We start from the raw sequence: 19,012 nt of genomic DNA on the forward strand, positions 1-19,012 counted from the left end.
ATCATGAAAATCTGTGAGAACTGGTAATTCACAACGTTTGAGAAATAAGTGTCCATGACGTCATTACCAGAGGGTCGTGAGCAAAGCGAGTTCGAATCCATTGCAAATGCTCAGACAGCGGGGCCGTAAAGCTACATTGCATGCTACGAACGTCCTTGCTAACTAGCCACAGACGATAAACGCAAATTTGCTGTACATATAGAAGTAACAATACCCAGTATTATTGGAGTTAGATATTCGCGTTAAGTGGGTGTTCGGTTCCTGACTATGTCAACAGCCGACGATTCACGTTACTACAACGGTACGTTGAGGTTAGCTAGCTAACGTTAGCTGTTTAGCTAGTTGCTAGCTATCTAGCTAACGTTAACGAAAGTAGCTAACCAGCTACCTGTAAACAACAATGCTCTTCCTTGTCAGCGATTTTTCTTTCGTAATACGAAATGTGTTCTGAATTGGATAACTAGGGGTTGACACTATTTATAAATTACTTAACTTGTCAGCTTAATAGGTAACTAACAAGTTAGTTACATAAAGAAGTTAGCGAGCTAGCAATAGAAAGTAGATAGCTAGCTGTGGTTTAACTTTAGAAGCTAGTTAACTAGCACGTTTATTGGTAACGTTAGCACATTGTTTTACTCTGGACCCATGGCGCGCATGCTAGTACATTTACTATGACAACACATCTAACTGGCTAGTTGGCTAACATTACCACCTATTGCTATTGTGTTATAGACGTAGGTAACTAATTACTGTACCCTACATCAACGTTGAGTAATTTCGTAGCTAGCTCTCTAGTTACATCACAGCATTGAAAGTTGGCTGAAAACGTGTCTGCGTATTACAGCGAGAATGGATTATCTGGGCGATTCCACGCCAGGAAGGGCCGAAAATTAATAATAAATACATAACCTGAGGGATAGGGCTGGAGAAATGTAACGACTCTCAAATTCATAAACAGAAATAACGAATGATCATCCATGATATCAAATTGATAGTTTTAACCATGTTTTGAGGCTATATAGGGTTTGTTTACATTGACTTTGTTTACATTGGAGTGAAACAATCTTATTTTGGATTATGATGGGCTACAACAGTTACCTTTAATAAAACACAATTTCTCACCACCATGCTAGAGTGGCTAATGATACAGTACTTCCCGATGTTGCGCACTATGTTCAGCCAGGGGTAATGGTGGTGGAAAAGTGTGTTTTATTAACCCTTTACACTCGTGGGAATTGGCCTATATGGATAGGGCTAAATTGAAATGTTTCTTACAGAAGAAATATGAAAATGCATAACCATGGTAGCAATTGAAAGGGAACGGTTTGGAGATTATGGGAAAATTATTAGACCAAAGGTGAGGACACAACAGTTCACCTGACACGACTGAATCCAAACATTACACTGTTGATTTTATGTGCATTTTACATTTACTGTACTTTTTGCCGTGTTTGTTGATGAATAAATCTGAAAATACTCTGGATACATTCAGTAACATGATAAGAAGGTGAATGCACCAATTTGTAAGTCGCTCTGGATAAGAGCATCTACTAAATGACGTAAATGTAAATGTAAGAATATTCCTGGAAAATGTGGGATAGTTGCAACAAAAGGCAACAAAGTGACAAGGGTTTGAGTGAGAGGACTAACTGGTGTCTCCAAGTGCCCACACACCTCCAGTGTGCACAGTTCCTAAGTCATTTCAATGCACTTTTATGGCTCAAAGAATAGTCTTCAACTAGAATGTTTTTTTTTTTTAGCTTTCCTAGCTGTGCTGTTGAGGAACTAGAGCAAGCACACTTGTAGTTTTGTTTACAGCACAACTCTGCATCCCTGCCATCACACAATTACTGTTGTTTACGCAATCCAAAAACGGTCCATTATAAATCGCAATCTGGGTCAGGTGTTGTGAAAGCTTGTTCATTTGAAAGCTTGTTCTATTGCCAACATGACTAGCTAAGTTATACAATACGATATTACAGTGTTAGGCTTTCACAACGAGGTGCTCAAGTTCAGAACGGCTGTCAGTCAAAACCATACAGCGCTGTGAAGTGCAGAGCTCTGACGTCATGTATAGCATGTTATCATACAGCCACTGCGTTCCAATTTAGGTGTTTATCAGTGCCCAAATCTGCCATTTTCAACTTGTATATGGGTACGAGTGTAAAGGGCTACGACGCATAAAGGGCTACGACGCATATTTCCCCCGTTTTTTTAGGCCGGCGGGCCATTAAATCAAGGAAACGGACGCCTTTGCAGCCTGCTTTATAATTTGTTATGTACAAACCCGTCGCTTGGCGACGTGAGTGTATTACCGTCTGTGCAGATTAGGGTAAACGTATCCATTAAGCCCACGTACCCATTACGGCCAGTTCCATCTTTGAATTACAATAAAAAACAAAAAATGTTCTGTTGTTTGTTTCAACCGATTCAACTGGTTGTTATGTCCATACATTTTGATTCTAAGCTAATCAGATGTTTTATTAAGTTATTGATCGTTTTTTGTAAGTTCCCACTAGTGGCCAATTTCAAAGCTGCAAAAAACCTTGGTGTTGAGGCGACCCTCAAACACATTTTTCAGATTTTTTGTACCTTCTCAGATAAGTGAGCATACTTTATGTAAAATTAAGAAATTAATTTGCTGATATATGCACATGATGGCATATTTCATGGACATTAATTACTATCTCTTGCCAATTGAAAATATGGGTTTTTCATGCTATCAATCGTGTGTGGCTGCATGTCACAGTCACACAGTAGCAACATAATTTGGTGAACTACAACAAGGTAATATATTTCAGGCATTCACAGCTTACATTTCTTAATGCATTTTATGTTATTTTACTGTTAAATTAACCTTGCATTGTTAAACATAAATGCAATTTTTGTAAATTTGACATTTTTCTCAGGTGGGTTTAAAGGGTACAGTAGCACAAAAAGCACTCCTATACAGAATGTAAATGACAAATAAATATTGTTCAATATGATCAATACTAACTTTGCATAATATTGTAGTCTATAGTGTATGTTTATACCCCAAACCATTGTTTTCCAAATATTTAATGAGTAGACTTTGCTATTCTGCTATTTCTTGGGGGACTATCTGTTGATCCATGTAGTTAATATGTTATTCAATGCAGTTGTATGGGCTAATAGCAGTAAGGCCAAATACAGTACCAGACAAAAGTTTGGACCTACTCAATCCAGGGTTTTTCTTAATTTTTACTATTTTCTACATTGTAGAATAATAGTGAAGACATCAAAACTATGAAATAACACATGTGGAATCATGTAGTAAGCAAAAAAGTGTTAAACAAATCAAAATACAGTGAGGGAAAAAAGTATTTGATCCCCTGCTGATTTTGTACGTTTGCCCACTGACAAAGACATGATCAGTCTATAATTTGAATGGTAGGTTTATTTGAACAGTGAGAGACAGAATAACAACAAAATAATCCAGAAAAACGCATGTCAAAAATGTTATAAATTGATTTGCATTTTAATGAGGGAAATAAGTATTTGACCCCTCTGCAAAACATGACTTAGTACTTGGTGGCAAAACCCTTGTTGGCAATCACAGAGGTCAGACGTTTCTTGTAGTTGGCCACCAGGTTTGCACACATCTCAGGAGGGATTTTTTCCCACTCCTCTTTGCAGATCTTCTCCAAGTCATTAAGGTTTCAAGGCTGACGTTTGGCAACTTGAACCTTCAGCTCCCTCCACAGATTTTCTATGGGATTAAGAATAGAATATGCCATTTAGCAGACGCTTTTATCCAAAGCGACTTACAGTCGTGCGTGCATACATAGGTCTGGAGACTGGCTAGGCCACTCCAGGACCTTAATGTGCTTCTTCTTGAGCCACTCCTTTGTTGCCTTGGCCGTGTGTTTTGGGTCATTGTCATGCTGGAATACCCATCCACAACCCATTTTCAATGCCCTGGCTGAGGGAAGGAGGTTCTCACCCAAGATTTGACGGTACATGGCCCCGTCCATCGTCCCTTTGATGCAGTGAAGTTGTCCTGTCCCCTTAGCAGAAAAACACCCCCAAAGCATAATGTTTCCACCTCCATTTGTGACGTGGGGATGGTGTTCTTGGGGTCATAGGCAGCATTCCTCCTCCTCCAAACACGGCGAGTTGAGTTGATGCCAAAGAGCTCGATTTTGGTCTCATCTGACCACAACACTTTCACCCAGTTCTCCTCTGAATCATTCAGATGTTCATTGGCAAACTTCAGACGGGCATGTATATGTGCTTTCTTGAGCAGGGGGACCTTGCGGGCGCTGCAGGATTTCAGTCCTTCACGGCGTAGTGTGTTACCAATTGTTTTCTTCGTGACTATGGTCCCAGCTGCCTTGAGATCATTGACAAGATCCTCCCGTGTAGTTCTGGACTGATTCCTCACCATTCTCATGATCATTGCAACTCCACGAGGTGAGATCTTGCATGGAGCCCCAGGCCGAGGGAGATTGACAGTTCTTTTGTGTTTCTTCCATTTGCGAATAATCGCACCAACTGTTGTCACCTTCTCACCAAGCTGCTTGGCGATGGTCTTGTAGCCCATTCCAGCCTTGTGTAGGTCTACAGTCTTGTCCCTGACATCCTTGGAGAGCTCTTTGGTCTTGGCCATAGTGGAGAGTTTGGAATCTGATTGATTGATTGCTTCTGTGGACAGGTGTCTTTTATACAGGTAACAAACTGAGATTATGAGCACTCCCTTTAAGAGTGTGCTCCAAATCTCAGCTCGTTACCTGTATAAAAGACACCTGGGAGCCAGAAATCTTTCTGATTGAGAGGGGGTCAAATACTTATTTCCCTCATTAAAATGCAAATCAATTTATAACATTTTTGACATGCGTTTTTCTGGCTTTTATTGTTGTTATTCTGTCTCTCACTGTTCAAATAAACCTACCATTAAAATTATAGACTGATCATTTCTTTGTCAGTGGGCAAACATTCAAAATCAGCAGGGGATCAAATACTTTTTTCCCTCACTGTATATTTTATATTTGAGATTCTTCAAAGTAGCCACCCTTTGCTTTGATGACAGCTTTGTACACTCTTGGCATTCTCTCAACCAGCTTCATGAGGTAGTCACCTGGAATGCATTTCAATTAACAGGTGTGCCTTGTTAAAAGTTAATTTGTGGAATTTCTTTCCTTCTTAATGTGTTTGAGCCAATCAGTTGTGTTGTGACATGGTAGGGTTGGTATACAGAAGACAACCCTATTTGGTAAAAGACCAAGTCCATATTATGTCAAGAACAGCTCAAATTAGCAAAGAGAAACGACAGTCCATCATTACTTTAAGACATGAAGGTCAGTCAATACGGAAAATGTCAAGAACTTTGAAAGTTTCTTCAAGTGCAGTCGCAAAAACCATCAAGCGCTATGATGAAACTGGCTCTCATGAGGACCGCAAAGGATCTACAAAGAAACCACTACTAAAAGGACACCAATAAGAAGAAGAGACTTGCTTGGGCCAAGAAACACGAGCATGGGTCTGATGATATTTGCCAATTGATTTCTGCTGCCGGAGCGGCATCTGTTAATGGGAAAGCTGTTTTGACTTTGTGGCTGTGTTATCTAGTGGAAATTGGGTCAAGCGGCCAAAAATACAAAAATATAAACGCAACATGTAAAGTGTTGGTCCCATGTTTCATGAGCTGAAATAAAAGATCCCCAAAATATTCCATACACACAAAAAACGTATTTCTCTCAAATGTTGTGCACAAATTTGTTTACATCCCTGTTAGTGATCATTTCTCCTTTGCCAAGAAAATACATCCACCTGACAAGTGTGGCATATCAAGAAGCTGATTAAACAGCATGATCATTACACAGGTGCACCTTGTGCTGGGGACAATAAAAGGCCACTCTAAAATGTGCAGTTTTGTCACACAACACAAAGCCACAGATGTTTCAAGTTTTGAGGGAGTGTGCAATTGGCATGCTGACTGCAGGAATGTCCAACAGAGCTGATGCCAGAGAATTCAATGTTCATTTCTCTACCATAAGCCGCCTCCAACGTCATTTTAGAGAATTTGGCAGTACGTCAACTGGCCACACAACCGCAGACCACGTGCTACCACGCCAGCCCGTGACCTCCACATCCGGCTTCTTCACCTGCGGGATCATATGAGACCAGCCACCCAGACAGCTGATGAATCTAAGGAGTATTTCTGTCTGTAATAAAGCCCTTTTGTGTGTAAAACTCATTCTGATTGGCTGGGCCTGGCTCCACAGTGGGTGGGCCTATGCCCTCCCAGGACCGCCCATGGCCAGTCATGTGAAATCCATAGATTGACTGATTTCCTTATGAACTGTAACTCAGTAAAATCATTGAAATTGTTGCGTGTTACGTTTATATTTTTGTTCAGTATAGAAATCGCTCTGTAATTTCCTGGTTGCTAAAATTCAGTTTGTGAGAGAAAAAAAACAGCCTAGTGCTGTTGCAATTCACCTAGCTTCCACATAGGGGATACATTCTCTGTGTAGCACCTTTTAACAATATGTCTAAAAATAAGCAAAATCCAAAAGGTACTTTTGAGATATTAATATTTTTTATGTTGAATACATTTGTGACAATGTATTTCATAATCTATATATACTCCATATTTTAGAGCACACTATAAGGACTATAGTGACACCACGATGTTGTCTGTATCATGTATGGATCATAGGCTCCCGAGTGGCGCAGCGGTCTAAGGCACTGCATCTCAGTGCTTGAGGCGTCACTACAGACCCCCTGGTTCGATTCCAGGCTGTATCACAACCGGCCGTGATTGGGAGTCCCATAGGGTGGCGCACAATTGGCCCAGCGTCGTCCGGGTTTGGCCGGTGTAGGCCGTCATTGTAAATAAGAATTTGTTCTTAACTGACTTGCCTAGTTAAATAAAGGTTAAAAAAAAACAGGAGGCCTAAAATGACCACTTTCTTCATGATTTTCTCAAATTGTTTTTTGATACAAATGTAAAAAGCATATCAAACATCCTTCCTCCCAATGAAGTTTCTATGTGAGAAATGCCAGAACAATTCGAGATACCCAAAATATTTTCGGCCCTTCCTGGTGTGGAATCGCCCAGCTAGCGCTCCTTCCAAACATGCATGATATCAAATGAAGATGACAGACCAGATCTGGGCCATTACTAGGCTAATAATTGCTGTAGCTTGGTTGAATTCATTTTTCTGTGAACTCAAAGCTCACTATAGTGACTCTTTGTCCATCAGATCACGATGACAGAGTTGGAGGACAAAAGGTTCGCAACCGCAAAGGCAGGGGACCTTTCAGGGCCCCTATGTATAGTGACCAAGGGCCAGTAGGTCTAGGGCCAAGACCAAGACATCGTGGTAGCCAAAGAGGCGGCGGCGGCCCGGGACCCAGAGCGAGATTTGACGATGAAGATGGCGACGTGGCAATGACAGACAGCAACTCCCAAGATGGATCCTCTCAACACAGATTGTGAGTTTGTCATGCTGAAGAGGGAGAGTATTTCACTGAACATGTTTATAGGTTTGATCTATGAAGTTATCCTTTAAACCTCCTCATGGTTTTTGCCCTGCCAGTAACCCTTATGGAAGGCCAAGTCGCCGTGGTGACGACCGCTTTGACCGGGGCCGCAGAGGTGGTGGAGGAGGAGGTCACAGGGGTCGTGGGAATAACAAAGGAGGGGATGGAGTTGGAGGTGGCCGCAAGAACTGGTTCAAGATGTCTGTGAGTCCACGTTGTAAAATAATTGGGTGGCTTTACAGATCTACTAAGCTGTCATTGATTGGATTGTACTTAGTCAATGCTAAATTGTGACTCTTACAGGTCCCCTATGGAAAGAAATACGACAAAGACTGGCTGATAACGGCACTGCAGAATATCTGCTCCATGCCCTTCACCCCAGTACATGTAAGTGACTGCTGCCTAGTGGCTTTTTTTGTTAGTCAAGCTAGTCCAGAAATAGACTGAGCAGTGTTTCCCCATTATGCATTTAGCAGTGGTGACGCTAAAATATATGTTTTATTTACCTCTGCCACCACTGCTGAAATAAATCCTAGGGGAAACACTGGACTTTGTTCTCTTGTCCCCTGAAATAGCTTCATTTGATTGGCATTCTCTTTTTTCACCTCTGTTTTCCAAAGTACCACGTAGAGGGAAACCGAGCAGAGTTCTTTATTGATGATTCCACCACTGCGAATGCCTTGTTTAAGGTATCACGGAAGATCACAGACAAAGAGGGCTACAAGGTACTATTTTTTCTCTCTCCACAAAACAGACTTTAGGTGGTTTTATCAAATGGTGTTAAGCGGGATATTTCTGGCAGACTGGGCACCAGACATTAACACATTAATAACGCCAGCAGAAGTTTTCGATTAAGCAACAAGGCTGGCGCCAGAGTTAATAGTTTGATGATGGCAGTCAATATGGATCGGACCGTCAATAGGACCTTGAGAAGGGGTCACGGTAAGGCTGTGGTTAATGATTAGGGCTTCAGAAAGGGCTTTCAATAGGAATTCAAGGACATAACCATTTCCCCCTGGGGATAGTTATTAGAAAACATGCCATTCACTCCTCCAACCTCCATCTTGTCCAGGTGACGGTACTGATGAATCCCTGTCCTCCACCCTCCTTTCTTCAGTCTGAACTAAAGCCAGCTGATCTGGAGCACCTGAAGGTAAGACAAGGAGACCGGCTCTTAACGAATAGGAGGAGGAGTGATCGTTTTAATAACATTATTGTATTGGTATCTGAGCCATCAGCAAGGTTATTACTTTTTATTTCCTTCAACTCTACTTAGTAATTGCTCCTATTCTTTCAAGTACCCGCTAATGATAATAGTGCAACATTCATTATTTAGTTTCATGTATAGAGAGGTGTATGGACTGAATCCGTAAAACTGTTTTTCCCTCATTAGCAATGCATGGCTAAACGTTTTGATGTCTCTCAACAAGCCCTGGACTTGAACAACATCCGGATAGACCCAGGTACACGGCAAGAGCAGTTAGTCACATCAGACGTTTTTCAATGTTGTATTTGCATTATATGACAGGTATTCTGGTAGTGCCGTCCAACACTCCTATGCTTCCCTGATTTTCACAGACCTGGTATCGCAGAACATTGATGTGACTTTGAACAGAAAGAACTCCATGCGTGCTGTTATTAAGATCATTGAGGAGAACATTCCAGAGGTATGGATGTGGTCCTTCCTTGTAGCTGAATAATGATAGAATATGGATGCCTTCTTCCCCACTGATCCCTTCTCATTTGCTTCCACAGCTTGTTTGTCTGAACCTCAGCAACAACAAGCTGTTTAGGCTGGATGACCTGTCGGAGCTGGTCAACAAGGTTCCCAACCTGAAAACACTCAACCTTTCTCATAACGAGGTGAGGAGACTGGGTCTGGTTGTGGCACAACGGGACCTAACCCCAGCACTGACCTTTACTGGGACTGCACAGTCTCCTCTTACTTTTCAGTTATCCACATAATTAATTTAGTCAATTGACTGGGACAAGGAGTTTTCTCTCTGTGTCCCATCTTGAGAGTAACACCTGGCTGTTTTATTGGATTTTCATTCCAGTTAAAGACAGAGCGGGAGCTGGACAGGATCAAGGGTCTTAAACTGGTGGAGTTATGGCTGGAGAGGAACCCCCTTTGCGACTATTTCAAGGACCAGGCTTCTTACATCAGGTCAGTCTGTGCTCAGGATGGCTGGGTGGGTAATGGTAGGCTGTTGACAGTGTGTCGTGAGATGGATGGCTGGGTGGGTAATGGTAGGCTGTTGACAGTGTGTCGTGAGATGGATGGCTGGGTGGGTAATGGTAGGCTGTTGACAGTGTGTCGTGAGATGGATGGCTGGGTGGGTAATGGTAGGCTGTTGACAGTGTGTCGTGAGATGGATGGCTGGGTGGGTAATGGTAGGCTGTTGACAGTGTGTCGTGAGATGGATGGCTGGGTGGGTAATGGTAGGCTGTTGACAGTGTGTCGTGAGATGGATGGCTGGGTGGGTAATGGTAGGCTGTTGACAGTGTGTCGTGAGATGGATGGCTGGGTGGGTAATGGTAGGCTGTTGACAGTGTGTCGTGAGATGGATGGCTGGGTGGGTAATGGTAGGCTGTTGACAGTGTGTCGTGAGATGGATGGCTGGGTGGGTAATGGTAGGCTGTTGACAGTGTGTCGTGAGATGGATGGCTGGGTGGGTAATGGTAGGCTGTTGACAGTGTGTCGTGAGATGGATGGCTGGGTGGGTAATGGTAGGCTGTTGACAGTGTATTGTGAGATAGATGGGAGGGGGGATAGTTTAGCATTCTATTCCCTGTATTTCAGGGGGGAACTTGAATGTATTCAGAAAACTCCTACTCTGTGGGACATCACGTTATTTATGGATTATATGAGCCGGGAAGGACATGTTTGGTCTGGTACTACTGAATAGTAACACAACGCTCAACTTGGAAGGATCCGGATTGACTTGTTGATCACCATGCTATCAGAGAGTCACTGAGCCCTCCCACATTACTACAATAACATAGGTGGTGAATAAGTTAAGACTTGACATGATCGGTTCTTAGACAAGAATGTATTGTTCTATGTTGAAATCGCTCAAATAGCCTACTCAATGCTTGTGGGGAAGCACCTCAGTTCAAATGTAAAGCCACATTTATGATTATTTTAATTTAAGGTGCATGCCATATGTGCCCAAGTTGACATGATCGAACCATTAACCTCTTCACGCCATATAGTTCAACATTAACTAGCCAACAAACACATGGTTTTAGTTGAGGATAATGGCTGTGTTTATCATTTCAATTATTTCTACATCCATGCCCCCTTCTAGATGCAGGTTTAACTGTCTGTCTGTGTACTGTCTTTTTTTTTTGTCTCTCTCTCTCAACTGATCTCACTCTTTCCCTCTCTGAAACTCTGCAGCTGATCTTTCCCCCATTTGTTTTCTGCAGTGAAGATGACCCTGTGCCCCCTACAGACACCTCTGTATTCATTTCTTAAACAAAATCCTGATCATTTAAATGTCAAGAGCCATTACCTCGAGCATACATAAAACTTGGCATGGATAATACTGAACACAGCATTGTGATTGAGACCCATACTTTGGGAAGAGCTTGGATTACTAAAATGGCATTGTGGAAAATAAATCCTTTTGTAGCTCAGTTGGTAGAGCATGGCGCTTGTAACGCCAGGGTAGTGGGTTCGATTCCCGGGACCACCCATAGGTATGATTTATGAACGCATGCCTGTCGCTTTGGATAAAAGCGTCTGCTAAATGGCATACATTATATATATATATTTAAGATTCATATGGGAAATGTGTTGGTACATCCTCATCCTCCCCTATACGGGTCGTAAAATGTGGCCAGTGAAGAGGGCTGGTTAGCCAATGACGGGTAAGATCCCACCTTTGATACCGGGACAACCTAAGACAGGCACAGCCGTGCATCTGGCCACATCATACCTACGTACGTACGCACATTCATACGTACAGTATATGCTGTACGAAGAAGACATTGAAGTGAAGAAGAACACAAAGATTTGCGCCTGGGGTTGGTTTCCAAAGAGCCAAGCAGAGTCCCCAAATACAAGCTTTCTCATAATTCCCTTAAATCTAACATGCCTTCAAGGCTTGTTTGTGTCGCAAGTTGGTAGACACATCGTCAGAATGTAACAGCCGGAGAGGAGAGGCTTTGAGAATGAGGGACACAAAGATGGATGTATCGAGAGACCCTCAATTTGTGGGATTTCAATATATGAAGTTGATTTCCGGTTAAGGATATGACATTTAACGTTTATTCTATGGGCATAAAAAGTGCAGTCACCTCAGAATGGTCACTGATAAAGTCTAGGAGTCTTTTCCTCAGATATCCCTCTCAACATGTTTCCCTAAAAATACAAACTTTGTTTAATAGGGCTTGGATGCCCTATTTGTTTAACCACCCCCAAAATGTTAAAGTTGAAGTGGGGTCCAACATTTATTTATTTTTGGTACCAAAAATGTTTTGTAAGATATGCAGTATCATTCTTGCATCAATCAATGCTAGCAACAGAGGTTGCTGTAGTGGCGCTCAGGGCCCAGCTCTCTATCACTCTTTCTGTTTGTCTTTTTGTTTCTATTTGTGTGTAATTTGTGTATTTTCTTCATCTGAAGGGGATGCTTTGCATGTTCTCCTCAACTAACATGTTTTCTATTCCTTAAGGCTGGCTAACATACCACACAATCAACCTAGTGGAATTGCATCTTCTATCAAAGCTTTTTGTGAACTCCTCTTTGCTGTTTTGGTTTGATCGGGCTTGCATGTCGTGTTCTATGTTACCATAAGTCTTCCCTCTTCCCTTTCTACCTGAAACCACATGGTGTAACTTTAACCAGCCTTAATGTAATGGATTAACCCCCCTGTGCATACCCATGATTCATGTCATTCTTTCATCTCCAACAGTCTCCATCACATTTTACATTTACATTTTAGTCATTTAGCAGACGCTCTTATAAAGAGCCACTTACAGTTAGTGAGTGCATACATTTTTCATACTGGCCCCCCATGGGAATCGAACCCACAACCCTGGCGTTGCAAGCGCCATGCTCTACCAACTGAGCTACAGGAGGCCATCACCACCTCTACAGTCTTTAGATTCCATTTCACTGTCTCTTGGTCCAATGACACGTGTGTCAGACAACTCAAACATGCAACTTTTGACCATAATATCACCCTTGTGGTCTCTACCAAGCACATTGGTCACACCACGGGCCACTCCCAATCACCAGGCCACTCCCCTATGCGTGTGAAAAGCACTGATTTGTCTCTTGTTGATATGGGGCGCTCACAACCAACGTTCACACCCCTACCACCCCTTCCAAGACAACGTGTGTCAGTGTGTTTCGGCGTGTAGGGGGGGACGGTGAGTATCATCACAAAGGGGTGAGTACATTGCCACAGGAAAGGGGGCCGAGGCCTCCCGAGTGGCGCAGCGGTCTAAGGCACTGATCAGTGCTAGAGGCGTCACTACAGATCCGGGTTCGATCCCGGGCTGTGTCGCAGCTGGCTGCGACCGGGAGACCCATGAGGCGGCGCACAATTGGCCCAGCGTCGTCCGGGTTGGGGAGGGTTTGGCCGGCCAGGATGTCCTTGTCCCATCGCGCTCTAGCGACTCCTTGTGGCGGCCGGGCGCATGCATGCTGACTTCGGTCGCCAGCTGTATGGTGTTTCCTCTGACACATTGGTGTGGCTGGCTTCCGGGTTAAGCGAGCAGTGTGTCAAGAAGCAGTGCGTCTTGGCTGGGTCGTGTTTTGGAGGACGCATGGCTCTCGACCTTAGCCTCTCCCGAGTCCGCACGGGAGTTGCAGCGATGGGACAAGACTGTAACTACCAATTGGGGAGAAAAAGGGGTAAAAATCGGGGCTGTCGTCATAGATTGATTTGTCATTGGTTTATCTATATTGTACTGTTCATATTAGTACATAAGGATGTGTCATTGTAGCATTGAGTATGTCTTCACTGATATGCAGAGCTGACTATTTCATGATCAGGCATGGGTGTGTTCTATCCTGAACAATCAGTTCGAAAGTTCGAACCACCAAAATATATGCAGTTATAATGACGAATCAAGTCCATGTTGGTATTTTCTGCCAAGTTCCTCCCCTCATTTCAGTTAACTGTCTGGACAGGGATTATATCAACATTTGGGCGGCTATTAGAGGTCATTGTCCATGGGTGAGGCTGGAGTGCATGAGCATATATATGCATGTGTGGTTGAATAGTGTTTAGGGGGATGACTCCCAGAGTCTTTATATATAATCAGCACTAACTCCTGTCTCTTCTCTTCTGTGTTTTTGTGAATGTCGGACAGCGAGGTGAGAGAGAGGTTCCCCAGGCTTCTCAAACTGGTAAGGGTTCAATCCAACACTTTTAGGATTTCAACAATTGTTTGTTCAACTCGTTTTGGATATTATTATTGTATTTGTGTAGGATTTACATTCTCTAACTCTCTTCACTAGGACGGTCAGGATCTCCCCCCACCCATAGTCTTTGATGTGGAGGTGACTCCTGCCGCCCTTCCACCATGCAAGGTAATACATACACACCATTGGTTCTCATTTAGGGGCTTTGCATATAACCATGTGTGTCAAAACAGGAGTGTTTTATTTGAAATTCTCACCCTTCGACTTCTGTCACAGCCCAGCTACTTCTGCTCTGAAGAGATCAAGACTCCCATCGTTGGCTTCCTACAACAGTGAGTTTGCACTCAGCTCTTTTTATGTTGAATCCACGGACACAAATGCATACACATTACTGTACAAATACACTACACACTGTTATAGATGCGGTAAAGAGGTCAATGGAACTCGACCAAAACAATGGAAATGTCATGGAAACGTGTGGCGGGAACGATGACGAATCTCCTCATTGCCCCCCAGCAAAATTATCCTACATTTAGGCTGTTGTTTATATGTGTATTTCACACTACGTTGAGGTAAACATCAGAGTATAATGCTTGTATGGATGTCAACCCCTATATGTTCATGTTCACTGCATTACAGTTAAAAATTACTTTGACCATCACCAGCGATTTCTGTATGCTAGCTATACTACAAGATCATACGAACGGAAGTTAGCATTTAGCAGTCACTTCTAAACCTGAAAAGGGACATCTAAATGCTATGCAGCGAAAACAGCCAAATATATCAAAATCGTACTTTAGTAACCACATTGTGGCCAGTGGTGTCAAGTACTTAAATACAAATAGTTTAAAGTACTACTTAAGTAGTTTTTTGGGGTATCTGTACTTTACTTTACCATTTATATTTTTGACTACTTTTACTTTTACTTCCTAAAGAAAATAATGTACTTTTTACTCCATACATTTTCCCTGACACCCAAAAGTACTCATTACATGTTGAATGCTTAGCAGGACAGGAAAATTGTCCAATTCACACACTTATCAAGAGAACACGTGGTCATCCCTACTGCCTCTGATCTGGCAGACTTACTAAACACAAATGCATCGTTTGTAAATTATGAGTGTTGCAGTGTTTCCCTGGCTATCTGTAAATTTGTAAAACAAGAAAATGGTGCCGTCTGCTTTGCTTAATAAAAGGAATTTGAAATGATTTATACTTTTGATACTTAAGTATATTTAGAACCAAATACTTTTAGACTTTTACTCAAGTAGTATTTTACTGGGTGACTTTCACTTTTACTTGAGTATATTTCTATTAAGGTATCTATACTTTTACTCAAGTATGACAATTGGGTACTTTTTCCACCATTGTGGGCCTGTTACAATGCATCAATCATGAGGGATTTGACCAATATCCACTTTGTTAGAACAGATGTGTTGAATGTGCTCCAATCTGGCGTCCTTCTGTCCTCCGCGGTCTGCGTTCCATTGGCCTCTTTACCGCATGTATGCAGAGCAAATCTCAACTAAGCCGGAGCCCAAAACGCTCTGATGCACACCAACACACCTTTATTTTTGTTTAAAACAAAAAGCAGCATGATTTGATGTCATTATATTTTAAATGTTATTTTATACGACACAAATGTATCTGCTTAGGTAGAATCTATCTGTACTGATATGAAATGTAAGTTGTTGTATGTTTCTTTTGATGTACGTTTTTAAAGAATAACTTTCCCCCAGATACTACAGTGTGTATGACTCCGGAGACAGGCAGCCTTTATTAGATGCCTACCATGATGGAGCAACCTTCTCCTTGAGCATGCCCTTCACCATGCAGAACCCCTCCAGGTACCCCTCGGCTAGTTATTAATGTTACCTGTCTCCAGCAGCATGCATAAACGGCGTAAAATAAACAGTAATTCAGTATCACCTATTTGTCACCTGTTTCTAAGGTAGTCAGTCAGTCACTGTCTCCCTTTGTCTCTAGGTGCAGTCTTGGAGATTACCATAAAGACAGTCGCAACCTGAAAAAGCTCAAAGATCCCAGTGAGTCTCCCACTTCTGATTTGCTACTTGAGTTTTCAGAAGTGATGGTTGATGTCATCTCTTACAAATGTAGTGTCTGAATAAGGGTAAGGGTAGCTAACAACACATCTGCCACGCTGATCATCAACACGGGGGCCCCTCAGGGGTGCGTGCTCAGCCCCTTCCTGTACTCCCTGTTCACCCATGACTGCATGGCCAGGCACGACTCCAACACCATCATTAAGTTTGCAGACGACACAACAACGACAACGATGAGACAGCCTATAGGGAGGAGGTCAGAGACCTGCCGTGTGGTGCCAGGGTAACAACCTCTCCCTCAACATGATCAAGACAAAGGAGATGATTGTGGACTACAGGAAAAAGAGGACCAAGCACACCCCCATTCTCATCGACGGGGCTGTAGTGGAGCAGGTTGAGAGCTTTAAGTTCCTTGGTGTCCACATCACCAACAAACTATCATGGTCAAAACACACCAAGACAGTCATGAAGAGGGCATGACAAAGCCTATTCCCCCTCAGGAGACTGAAAAGATTTGGCATGGGTCCTCAGATCCTCAAAAAGTTCTACAGCTGCACCATCGAGAGCATCCTGACTGGTTGCATCACTGCCTCGTATGGCAACTGCTTGGCCTCCGACCGCAAGGCACTACAGAGGGTAGTGCGTACGGCCCAGTACGTCACTGGGGCCAAGCTTCCTGACATTCAGGAACTCTTACCAGGCGGTGTCAGAGGAAGGCCCTAAATATTGTCAAAGACTCCAGCCACCCTCGTCATAGACTGTTCTCTCTGCTACCGCACGGCAAGCGGTACCGGAGCACCAAGTCTAGGTTCAAAAGGCTTCTTAACAGCTTCTACCCCCAAGCCATACGACTCCTGAACAGCTAATCAAATGGCTACCAGGACTATTTGATTTGAATAAAGGAAACCTGTTGGTAGTGAACGTCACCATGATTGTGTTCACTCATGTACACAAGAAGTAAAATGAGTTTAATACCTTTACTCTTTCAGCCACACGGTTCCGCTTGCTGAAGCACACCCGTCTGAATGTGGTGGCTTTCCTGAGCGAACTGCCCAAAACGCAACATGACACTGCATCTCTAATTGTGGACGTCAACACCTTCACCGTGAGTAGAATACTCTTATAACCATCAACTCATATTCAAAGGCCATGACCATCATTGATCTCATAGCTTCAATCTCCTGTCTCTCTCCTACTCCTGTAGAACACGTTACTGTCGTTCACGGTCACTGGAGTGTTCAAAGAAGGTATGTTTGTTCAACTTTTCTGACTTGGCTAACATATATTGTTTCCCTATTTTTGTTGTATTTTTTCCCACATTTTCATTCCCCAAAAAGTCATGAACCATGTATGTTTCTTTCTCCTTCTGTCACGACAGTTGAAGGTAAATCCCGCGACTCTGTGAGAGCTTTCTGTCGGGTGTTTGTCACAGTGCCAGCTGGAGGGACAAGGTAGGCCCTAGAGCTAGCCTTTATATATAGACAAAACTCAGCTGGATATGTACTTGGATGTCTTGATCGCAACAAAAATGTTGATACTAATGGGAAAATAATTTCCTCATCTTGTATTCCTCTTGTTTCGACAGTCTTTGCATAGTGAACGACGAGCTGTTTGTGCGCAATGCCACGACTGAGGAGATCCGCCGGGCCTTTGTTGCGCCCGCCCCCACCCCATCCAGCAGCCCCGTCCCCACCCTCTCAGCCCCCCAGCAAGAGATGCTCTCTGCCTTCTCCCTCAAGTCCGGCATGAACCTTGAATGGTCCCAGAAGTAAGTGGGAAACAGTTACTTTGCATTAGATTTTAAGTTGGCTCAAGTAGTGACAAACGCTGGCCCCTGTTGTCGCCCCGCTTCGTTTTTTTTGTACAGGGTTTTGTGGGTGGAATATAGCAATATTGCGTTCATTTGTTGGTTCTAACCTACTTGATCAATGCATCTCAGGTGCCTACAGGACAATGAATGGGATTTCAACCGAGCAGGGCAGGTCTTCACAGACCTCAAGGTAAATAAATGGTCCCCTCATATTACTCTGTAAATGAGACCGTAAACATTCCTAGATCCAAATCTTAATCCTAGTAAAGTATCTAAGGGAGCAATGTGTGTTGCTTTAGTTTGACTGAATGTCTGTGTGTTTTACCTCAGATGTTATGTACCCTTCTAGGCTTCAGATACTAAAAACAAAACTTCTGCTCTGTTTCTCCTCAGGCTCATGGAAAGATCCCAGATGTCGCTTTCATAAAGTGAACAGGAATGGTTGTGAAGCTTTTTAATTATTGTCATTGGTCTTATTTCCGTTCATTCTTATGCAGTTTCCCTCCTGGATTACAAGATAACACAGGGATATACTTCATTATTTGTGTACTTATAATTAAAAGTGATTTAACGTATTCAAATCTGCTTGTAGTCATTTCATTACACTGAGTATACCAAACATTAGGAACACCTTTCGAACATTGAGTTGCGCTCCCCCTTTTGCCCTCAGAACAGCCTCAATTCGTCTGGGAAATGAAGCATGTGTTTAGTGAGTCCGCCAGATCAGAGGCAGTAGGGATGACCAGGGATGTTCTCTTGAAGTGTGCGAATTTGACAATTTTCTGTCCTGCTAAGCCAGGGGTGTCAAACTCATTTTAGCTCAGGGGCCACATGGAGGAAAATCTATTCCCAAGTGGGCCGGACCGGAAAAATCATGGTATATATAACTTAAAAACAACAACTTCAGATTGTTTTCTTTGTTTTAATACGATCAACATACAACATAAAGCTGGAGCCTGAGGACAGTGTGTCCAAAATAGTACAAGCACAACATCACTATTAATCATAAAACACGTCAAGTTTATTTGAAAATTCTAAAGAAAAAGAACACACAAACACACAATGCCTCAGTGATTCACAGAAGTCTATCACAGATCACAGAACTATATCAGGGTGTCATTTCTCAGGCAGAAATGTAGATAAAAATAATGAAATCCTGTTCCCCAAACAAGTGCAAGAACCACAGAGTCAAGAATAGGTTAAATATACAAATAAAATAAAAACAATTAAAAACAATAGCACATCAA

At 42.7% G+C, this 19,012-nt stretch overlaps 1 protein-coding gene across 1 annotated transcript; it reads left to right on the forward strand.

The window, feature by feature from the left end:
• Positions 1 to 98: 98 nt before the first annotated feature.
• LOC121541841 (nuclear RNA export factor 1) lies at positions 99 to 18,340 on the forward strand. The gene is made up of 21 exons (XM_041851169.2): positions 99 to 301; positions 7,230 to 7,461; positions 7,566 to 7,713; positions 7,813 to 7,896; positions 8,130 to 8,234; positions 8,582 to 8,662; positions 8,903 to 8,972; positions 9,088 to 9,176; positions 9,265 to 9,372; positions 9,567 to 9,676; positions 13,841 to 13,877; positions 13,989 to 14,060; positions 14,169 to 14,224; positions 15,632 to 15,739; positions 15,879 to 15,937; positions 16,945 to 17,060; positions 17,160 to 17,202; positions 17,334 to 17,406; positions 17,541 to 17,723; positions 17,895 to 17,955; positions 18,159 to 18,340. Exons 1-21 carry the CDS (start codon positions 268 to 270, stop codon positions 18,195 to 18,197), a joined length of 1,908 nt encoding a protein of 635 aa, XP_041707103.1. The 5' UTR covers positions 99 to 267; the 3' UTR covers positions 18,198 to 18,340.
• The last annotated feature ends 672 nt before the right edge of the window (positions 18,341 to 19,012 follow it).

The sequence above is a fragment of the Coregonus clupeaformis genome, chromosome 27, assembly GCF_020615455.1.
Source record: "Coregonus clupeaformis isolate EN_2021a chromosome 27, ASM2061545v1, whole genome shotgun sequence".
In the NCBI taxonomy this organism is placed as follows: Eukaryota; Metazoa; Chordata; class Actinopteri; order Salmoniformes; family Salmonidae; genus Coregonus; species Coregonus clupeaformis.